General features: G+C 57.2%; 1 protein-coding gene across 1 annotated transcript; it reads left to right on the plus strand.

Annotated features, from left to right (window-relative positions):
• Positions 1-931: 931 nt before the first annotated feature.
• SLC39A14 (solute carrier family 39 member 14) lies at positions 932-6,711 on the plus strand (the record flags this gene model as incomplete). The annotated part of the gene is made up of 8 exons (XM_082495773.1): positions 932-1,192; positions 1,280-1,466; positions 3,920-4,089; positions 4,635-4,757; positions 4,845-5,030; positions 5,283-5,490; positions 6,005-6,189; positions 6,529-6,711. 8 exons carry the CDS (start codon positions 932-934, stop codon positions 6,673-6,675), a joined length of 1,467 nt encoding a protein of 488 aa, XP_082351899.1. The 3' UTR covers positions 6,676-6,711.
• Between the last annotated feature and the right edge of the window lie 3,241 nt (positions 6,712-9,952).

Raw genomic sequence — 9,952 nt, forward strand, 5'->3', positions numbered from 1 at the left:
GCCCAAGGCGGACGTGCGGGTCGTGCCTGGGCTCCCACCCTCTCTCCGAGCCCCTTCCTTTGCACCCAACGCGTGCTGGCGGGCAAACCCGGGCTCCCCCCGCCCCTCTCTGCCACCCTGCTTTTATTGATTCCCGGCTTATATGAAAGGAGCGGCGAGGGCAAGGATTGATTCTAGGCAAATACTATAAAGGCATCTACAGTTGTGGCTGGGGAGCACCCGGTTCATTGTAATTACCGTAGTTAAAATATAACCTCATGAAAATGCCACCTCTGGCCCCTGGGCTGCCGCGTTCTCCGAACGCCAGCGTGGGTGGGCAGAGGTCCCCGAGGGGGTGTGTCCCCAGCCCTGGTGGCACAAGGGGGACCTGACGTGGCGTTAGTGTGGCTGGGGGACGCTGCGTGACTTCCTCGCTCCACGGAGAGCCGAATCCAGCAGCCGGCGTTGGTATAAACTGTGCTGCGGTTTGCTGGCTGCACTGCTGGCAGGGGCACGTACGCAGGATCCCTGCCGCAGGTCTTGCATGCTGCTGCCTGCTTTCCGACCACTGGCCACTCTTCCCCAGGGATCCCGAGGCGCTGCGGAGCTGGAGAGCCCCCAGGAGCCGTGTCCTGGCAGCCCCCCACCCCTCGGCACACGGCTGCGGTAAGCTGGGGGAGTGGGGTGCTTGGGAAGGTGGTGCCGGGGGTTTGGCTCAGGGTAGAGGAGAAGCGGCTGGTATTGTATGGGTTTGAAGAGATGTTGAGTCCCCCCTTGGGATCTGGGTGCTCTCAGCACTGTGCAAAGCTGTGTCCCCCCCGGCCTGGGGCTCCCTGGAGAAGAAATCTGTCATCTGATGGAGATGTGGGGTGGAAGAGCGGTGGTTGGAGCCGTTGGGGATGCTAAAGCTAATGGCAGCACGTGGCTTCTCTTCCAGCATCCCTGAGACACCATGATCCCCAGCGCAGGCCCCTGGGGCTGCTGCCTGCTCGTGCTGCTCTGCCTTCTCCCCTGCCCGCGGGTCTGGGCAGGCAGGGATGCCGTGGGACCAGCGCTCTCCGCAGCCTCCTTCCTGCAGGATCTCCTCCAGCGGTATGGCGAAAGCGAAACCCTGAGCCTGAAGCAGCTCAAGGTCCTGCTGAACCATCTGGACGTGGGAGTGGGACATGCCAACGTCTCCCAGCCACCACAGCAGCGCGTGAACCTCTCCCGGGTAAGGAAGGGGCTCTGCAGACCCCCAAAACCTCTTTGCAGAGCTGCGAGAGTCTCAAGGCACGTGTCCGTCTCTTCTTTTCCCCAGTGCTTCAGCTCCGTTGAGCTTTTTGCTATCCACAACCTGAGTGAGGGCTCTGCCGTGGGGCACAGCGAGTTCAAGGAGTTTTGCCCCACCATCCTGCAGCAGCTGGAGTCCGGGGCGTGCGCCTCCGAGAACCTGGAAAACGAGGAAAATGAGCAGACGGAGGAGAGCAGACCCAGCTCGGCCGAAGGTAAGCAGGGAACCAGGGGACACGAGTGCTGCCCAGCTGTGGGCATAGAGCTCGGGGACATGAGGCACCCCAGGACCTGCGGGACAGCCAGTTCCCATTCCCGGCTCCAGGGCACAGGCAGAGTCTGGCAGAGATGAGAGGAGGCAGCTTGCCTACAGCAGCCAGGAGTCCTGACGGGTTTTCCTCGGTGTGGTTTGTGCCATGGGCTCACAGTGTGGTTTTGCCCCCGGTTGCACATGCCGCAGGTCGGAGCTGTGCCCGCAGCATGGCTCTTCGGGATAGCCGGATGATGGGGACCTTGCTGTGAGTCCCTGTGGGTGGGAGGGGGTGGTCTCACTGGCCTCCAGCCACCGGCGGATACTAAATTCCAGATGTCCAGGTCCTGATGATGCCCAAGGTCTTGGATCGGTTGCCCTGAGTGCAGCACTGGATTTTCCCATGCCGCGAGGCCGGGGCTGGCTCGGGAAAACCTCTTCCAATTAACCCGCTGGCTTCCTTTCCACCTGCCCTGCAACAAAAATGATGGTTTGTGTCGCAGTTGAAGTGTCTGGAGCAAAGGGAGAGACGCTCCGGTGCAGCGAGGCCGGCCCCGGCGTGGGGGCGTAGACCCGGAGCCAGCCTTTTCCGCCTGCCCGGATCCGGGGTCTCGGGGTCCTCCCCATCTCCCCGCACCGAGAGCCTCGGTAATGTCTGGCCCTCGTTTCTTCTCGTTCCGCAGTGTGGGGCTTTGGTTTTCTCAGTGTGTCAATGATTAACGTGGCCTCCCTGCTCGGAATCTTCATCGTACCGTGTACTGAGAAGGCCTTTTTCAGCCGGGTCCTCACGTTTTTCATCGCGCTCTCCATCGGCACGCTGCTCTCTAACGCGCTCTTCCAGCTCATCCCAGAGGTGCGGTAGAAAGTCCCTGCCTCTCTCCCGTCTCCGAGGGCAGCTCTCCAGGCACCCTCTCTGCCTCCACCCTGCCGAATCGAACTGATCCCTCCATCACCCGAGGCTGAGGGCTTGTCTCAGGGGCTCCGCAGGGCTTTTCTCACCCCTCCCAGCACCAGGAAACCCTCTCGAGTGTGCAGGCAGCGTGGGGAGGCTGTGCCCTCCAGCCCTGCCGGTCCTTGCAAGGCTGGTGGCCAGGTCTGAGGTTTGGGAAGGTGCTGGGAGAAGCCGTTTGCTCCTGCTCCATGGGCTGTGTCTGCTTCACAAGGGAGTTTATCCCTTGGAGGGATGTGCTCAATGCTGCTTCATGCAGAGCTGCCGGGCTCTGATGCCACTGAGATGAGGCTGTGCTCGTGGCGTGAGCCGGATGGAAAGACCTGCAAGGCAGAGAAAATATTGGTGTAAAAGCACAGAGAACAGCCTGGAGAAGCACCAGCTTCCTCCTCAGTCAGTCAGCTTTTACAAATGTTTTAATTGCCTTTTCCCCCCCTCTTCTGATTTACAAGACTGATGTTCCCACAAGGACTTATGCTTATGTGAGGTTTCCTGGTGCTCTGATGGGCCCGACAGATACATCGCAAATTAATTGTGTTGTAATTGGGCAGTTCTGGAGTTGAATAAATACAGCCACGCGCTCTCAGATTGGACACCTTGGAAACACGTGTGCTTCACAGAGCCCTTCCCCATCTCCTGGGGAGGAGATGAGTTGGATCTGAGCTCCTGCACATCCAACCTTAACACTCAGCATTTAAGGCGCAGCCTTCCCTCTGAGCAGAGCACCCTTTGCTGCTGTTGGGTTTTGCCCCCCGGAGTTGCCTGCTCTGTTCTTGGGCAGCGAACGCCTCGTCCGTGTTGGCGGGGGGATGTATTTTCAAGGCTCGTTTTCAACTCCAGAGCTGTGACTTTTATTTGCCGAATGTAAAAAGCGAGCGCCTCTATTTCCTGATCTGCCAGGAACTGAAATGCCTTACGTACGCTCCACCCTCACCCTCAGTCGGAGCATCCCACTGTGGCTTGTGGGGACCAGCTGCATCTTTCCGGGCTGCAGGGCGAGGACGGAGCGTACGAGATGCTCGGGGAACCTTGGCGCTCTGTGGCACTGGAACAGCCACCCAGTGTCCTGTGGGGGCCCAGAGAGCAGAGCTGGGGTGCTGGCGCCGAAACGGCCTGGCTGCCAAAACTCAGCTCCAGCTCGGTGCTAAAAGAGAGCTGCCTGCTCCAAAGGAGGGCTCCTCTCCCGGTCGTTTGGTGTGAGCTCCACAGCGGGGTGTCCATCCGACCCTTCCCAAAGAGCTGTTCCCAGAGCCACTCAGCACCAGGTTTGCCCCTCTTGAGCCAATGCCAGATGAACAAGCAATCACTAATGAATGTCCTCTTTTCTCCCCCCCCTTCTCTCTCCCTCTCTCTTTCCTTTTGGCGTGGATTTCTTCCTCTCCCTCCCCTTCCCCACGATGATCTCCTTTCCCTCCGACAACCTCCCCTCGTCCGATTCCCCCGGGGTGGGTTTGGCACGCACGCCGCAGTCTGGGGTTACGGTTTCCTCTGCGTGACCGTCATCTCCCTCTGCTCGCTGGTGGGAGCCAGCGTGGTGCCCTTCATGAAGAAGACCTTTTACAAGCGGCTGCTCCTCTACTTCATAGCTCTGGCGATTGGAACTCTCTACTCCAACGCCCTCTTCCAGCTCATTCCCGAGGTAGGATGAGGACCGTCAGGTCCATCCTTTTCTCTCTCTCGGGGGCTGTTTCTCTCTCTGGGCACTCGCTGGCTGGAGAAGGGGAAGGCGGCGTCGGAGGGGAGCCAAGAGTGAGGTACAGAGGCTGGAAGCCCTCAGGACCATGGCTGCAGCTGGCGTTTTGCCCCTCTTTGGAAGGGAATCGCTCCAGGGAGACCTCTGGTCTGCTTCAAGCAGAGAAGCGCTATTTTATTGCCCCTTCTCGCCCTGCAGGCAGGTTGCCTTTCTGCTGAGAGAGTGGAGGCTTTCTAAGTCTGCATTTAGCATCCCTGCCCCGGTGCAGGGTGGTGGATCCGATGCCTTGGGGCAGAGCTGGTTCGGCTGGGGGAGTGAGGGAGATTAAAGGTGCACAAAGGCATTTTCTGAGCCTGCCCCCAAAGCAGCCGCTGCTTAGAGAGGGGTCAGAAAGCAGCAGCATTGCCCCAGAGGTGCCAGGGCAAAGGCAGACAAAAGACGCTGCTGGAGTCTGTTCCTCAGTCCTGTCGCTTGTCCCCTTTTGCCTGCAGGCGTTTGGATTCAATCCTCAAGAAGATTATTACGTTTCCAAATCCGCCGTGGTGTTCGGGGGCTTCTACCTCTTCTTCTTCACGGAAAAGGTCTTGAAGATGCTCCTGAAGCAGAAGGACCAGGTGAGGCTGAGCAGGGGCTGCTCAGGTGGGAAGCGGCAGAAGTGGCAGGGGTGGCTGACACCCGTGAATCTCCTCCCTGTTCCGCAGCATCACCACGGGCACAGCCACTACGGCCCTGAGGCTCTGCCATCCAAGAAGGACCAGGAGGACGGGGTTACTGAGAAGCTGCAGAATGGGGACCTGGACCACATGATCCCGCACATAACCAGCGAGCTGGAGTGCAAGACCACCTCCGGGGATGAGAAGGTTGTGGTGGGCTCCCTCTCTGTCCAGGTTAGTGCCTCCTCCTGTGGGGTTGTGGGTGGGCGCAAACAGCCTGTTAATGAAAAAGAGCAGTTTTGAAGCCCGTTGCATCTCCCTGACAAAATCCTCTGTGGGTGGTGGAAAGCAAACAGCTCGGGTCAAGCCTCGCGTGGATTTAGTGCATGGAGGGGTGGGTTCCCCTGGGTGGTGGAGTGAGTGGGCTGGGTGCTGGGTCCACCACTGGCTGGGTGCTGAGTCCCTGCCATCGGGGTGCCATGGCAGGACCTGCAGGCCTCCCAGAGCGCGTGTTACTGGCTGAAGGAGGTGCGCTACTCCGACATCGGCACGCTGGCGTGGATGATCACCCTCAGCGATGGCCTCCACAACTTCATCGACGGGTTGGCCATCGGGGCCTCCTTCACCGTCTCCGTCTTCCAAGGGATCAGCACCTCCGTGGCCATCCTCTGCGAGGAGTTCCCGCACGAGCTGGGTATGTGAGTCCTCCGGGAAAGGTGCTGCAAGAGCTCTTGGGTCTGCCCCTCTTTAAGGCTACTCCTGCCGCTTCCCTGGTCCTACTGGTTATTTCTCGAGAGAAAGGCAGATGTGGGATGGAATAAACAGAGTAATGATGGGGGAGAAGGCGAGGCTGTAAACTACACTGAGTAATCGCTGCTCTAAAAATAACGAGGTAATATGATGTCTGACGTTTAAATTTAGATGGAGACATCTGAAGAAAAAAAAAAAAACAGCCCACACCTCGTTGGTTTGGGAGGGGGGAGGCGGGTAGAGGTTTGGGTTTGAATGCCCAAATTTATGCGTGGGCAGGGCCAGGAGCTGGCAGGCAGGCAGCTGGTGCGGTCAGTGCTGGGTGCCAGCGGGCACAGGGAGCTCACACTTGACCTCAGGCAAAAGCAGGCAATGAATATGAGCACCTTGGTGCTGTCCTGATGCTGCTGCCCACCTGGTGACAGCCTCCTCATCCTCCCCATCCTCTTCTTCCACAGGGGACTTTGTCATCCTGCTGAACGCCGGGATGACCATCCGCCAAGCGCTCTTCTTCAATTTCATCTCCGCCTGCTGCTGCTACGTGGGCTTGGCCTTCGGGATTGTGGCCGGCAGCCACTTCTCTGCCAACTGGATCTTCGCTCTGGCCGGAGGGATGTTTCTATACATTGCGCTGGCTGACATGGTAAGTGCTGACCCCAGGGGGGCTGCCGGGCGTATGGTCGGGACCTTGCCAGGGTTTTTTTGCCTGGCTAGAGGAAGAGCCTGGAGGCAAGGCAGGCATGGAGAGCACAGGGGAATGTTTGCTCTGTCCCTCTGGCCAACGCAGATGCTGTCTGTAGTGGCTGGCGTTCGTCTGCTTTGCTTTGCCTGAGCTGGTGGTGTGGTGACCCGGCTGAAAGCCCTGGAATGGATGGCGAATATTGGCTGGGATGGTGGCATGGGGTGGGAAGCAGCATGCAGGGCTGGGAAGGACTGAGCTGGTGCTGTCGCTGAGCTCTGACATTGCTCTCTTCCCCCACAGTTCCCCGAAATGAATGAGGTCAGCCGGGAGGATGAGCAGAACGGCAGCTCACTGATCACCTTCGCCATCCAGAACGCAGGGCTGCTGACGGGGTTCACCATCATGGTGCTGCTCACCATGTACTCTGGCCAGATCCAGATAGGGTAGGACCAGCCCGACTCGCAGCCCTGTTCCAGTTTTTCCATTTTTGGGGGGGGAGGGAGGGGGGGAAGGGGTATTTCTTTTTTTTTTTCTTTCCTTTTCCTGCTGCAAGCATACGACGGTACCTATGTGGGCACTGACATCTCACTACAGAAGAAGAGACATTGCTTTTAAAGCTGTTCCACAGACTTCCTTTTATTTTGCTTTAAGGCTAAGGGGAACTTCATCCCCTTTGCTGTAGGACCGAACTGACCAGAGGATCTCTTTCCAGTGTCATATCCCTTCTCTCCTCACATCTCCTGGGAAGGACGGAGTTAGGAGACAGGAGCTCCTCTATCCGTGTTGCTCCCCTCCTTGTGCTTGGAGTGGTGCAATGGGACGTGACCCCTCTCCTGACCCCTTTGTGGGGGGTGCATCATGGGGACAGACTGGGCAGACCCTTCTCAGAGCGTTACCTTCCAGCCAATCCTCAGAGCTGTGCTCTCCAAGCACAGAGGGCTGCTGAGGAAGAGGAGGCTCGAGGAGCGTGGCTCGTGATTTGAGCATCATCCTCGCTGTCTTCAGAAGCATGTCTCTGGAGCCACATCTGGTTTTGCTCCCTTTCTGCCTTGGCAGCCCAGACGATGCCCTGGGAAGAGCAGGGTGAAGAGGGTTGTTGATTTTTTTTATTTTATTTCTTTTTTAAAGCACATTCTGGGCATCAGCGCTCGGAGCAGAGGACACCAAACTGCACCTCATGCAGGTTGGACTGACACGTGGGCTGTGCAGGGATGAAGGATGCCCTTAACCTCCCCTAGGTCCCTGCTGCTGTATGTTGGGGGGGGGGAAAACCCCTTCTTCCATGAGGGCAGCCATGGGGTGATGCTGGTGAGAAAGGCATGAGAGCAGTGCGGGGCAAGGGCAGAGCCGGGATGGCGAGCCCCTGCCCGGCCACATGGTCCCCAACCAAGACATCAGTCTTTACACTGTGACCAAGCTCACGCCAACACCTGGGAACGGACACCAGTTTTTAAACACTGATGCTGCTGAGTTGCTGAGGTTCAAGGGGGGGGTGTTGTGTTTTTTGTTTTTTTGTTTTGTTTTTTTTTAAAAAAAAAAAAGAAAATAGACTGTGAACCTCTTTAGGTTGTGTGTTCCCAGCCTTAGGGAGTAGCCAGAGAAAGGGTGTTACAGGCACTTCACAGCTCTGCTTCTGGGCTGGCTTTCCCCAGATTCACTAGGTGAATTGTCTTATTATCATATTGATAATGTTGCCCACCCCATCCGTGTTGCTTGAGGTTTCCTTGCGCCCCCTTCTCCCCCCAAACCTTATCCTGCACCCGGTAGTGGTGAGTTTGCGGCCACGCTGAGAAGCGGAGCTGATTTAGGCGGCTTACCCTCGTGGGTATGGCGCTGGATGGGGATGAAGGAGCGGTGTGGAGGGCTTTGGGAAGTGCTTTGGTGTACGCACCAAGCGTACACCAAGCCGGGGATGACTTGTCACTGAGTGTCTTCCTTCGCTCCCTGTGGGTGCAGGTGGCCATGGGTGCGTGTGGCGGGGTGATGGCCATCCTGCCACCTCGGCTTGCTGCTGCTCAGCACCAGGGGCTGGAGCCAAGGCTTCCCACAGCTTCCCTTCCAACCTGTTGGAAAGCAAAGCGGAAGGTGTGCTGATTATTTTCCCTGCCCATTGCAAGACAGACAAGGGACCTCAGCCCTTGGCATAGCCTGGGGTAGGCTCAGCACTGCCCAGTGGTGTCATATCGTGGTCTGATCGATGGCTGCCAGTACCTCACTGTAGTTCCTAATTTGCCTTAGGTACCGGCTGGATGATGTTCCTCTTAGGCTCCTAACAGTTGTCCCTGAGTCTGTAGGTCTCTGCCTGTTGAGATGTGGCACTGCCTGTATCCTCGTGGATTGGCACCTCTGCTCTCGGTGGCGTTGGCTAGGCCAGGCATTGACTTTGTCCCCTTGGCACCCAGGAGGCTGTTGGCTTTGTCCCAAACCCAGAAAGTTAAATATCATCATGTCGAGGAGCAGGGAGCCTTCTTGGGAGCAACCTTCAACTCAGAGGTACCACACGATCCTCGGGCCACTTGCTGCCGTTGGTGATACCTTCAAGGAGAGAAGGGCTCTGCTTTATTCCATGCAGTGTCTCTTGTTCATGTGGATGGTCATTGGAAGTCACTCTTCCCTTGGCAGCTGGTCTGTGGGACAGAGCTGCCTCAAAGCAGCGTGGTCTGTCCTGGCTCGGGCGCCCAGCCACCTCTGCAGCACCTCGTGGTCGTTACACACGCTTTGGGTTGCTGCTATTTTTCAGTAGTCGGGACGAAAGTGGTATTGGAAACTCCCTTTCCCTGCTTGAGAGCGCTGCGGCCCCATCTGACTGACTTGATGTGGAAAAACTGAGTCCTTTGAATGGCATATGTGCCCTCTCTTCTCTCTCAAGGAAGTATTTGGAAAACACCGTATCGCTGGCGGCTTTCCACGGGGCAGAGGGCAGCCATAGCACTGCCAGGGCTAAGTCGTGGCTGGCAGGAGCGGTTCGCACAGATGGAAAAGCCTCTGCGTTGGAGGCAAAGGGGGGGAAATCTCGTTGTCTGTCCCCTGGGGACCACAAGGCGCTTGCACACTGTGCCTGGGAGGTCCTTCGCGTTCCCGAGAGCTGGAAAGGTGGCAAGGACTGACACTTGGCTTCCTCGGAGCCAGTACGGGCCCCTGGGCACACAATGGGTATCGTGAGTCCATCGTCTTCTCATTTCAAATTTAACTCTGTTTCTTGCCGACAGAGTCAACTTTTGAGAAATCGGCAAATCAGAGATTTGGGGTGTGGGGGTTTAAACCCCTCATAGAAACAAGGCTCCTTGCAGAGAGGGACCCTCCCTCTGCCCGAGGACCGGTGGGAGAGAGCTCCCGTCCCTGGCTCGGGCTGGTACCCGCCGTCGGGGAAGGGATGGGGCAGGCGGGAGGACGAGGAGAGAAAGTGACCCAAATCGAGGTTGTTATGGATTCTTCATCCATGTTTCCCTTCCCGTGTCCGGTTCGACGCTTAAGTTCCATCTCAGTATTTCAATAACTCAGGTGTTGTAAGAGATACGCGTTGAAACAAAGAACATAACTTATGTCATGTGAGTTGTAAAGTTATTTGTAAAATTCCATAAATAAAATATATTCTGTAATGACGGAAGGTTGCAAGCGTACTCTAGTGGCAGAAACCTCCCCCTGGCCAGAGCTGGTTGGGGTGTGAAGGGATGGGAGCTCTGCTGGTTCAGGATTTTTCCAAGGGGAAGGCTTTCAGCCAGGC

Source organism: Vanellus vanellus (genome assembly GCF_965231255.1).
Source record: "Vanellus vanellus genome assembly, chromosome: 26".
NCBI lineage: Eukaryota > Metazoa > Chordata > Aves > Charadriiformes > Charadriidae > Vanellus > Vanellus vanellus.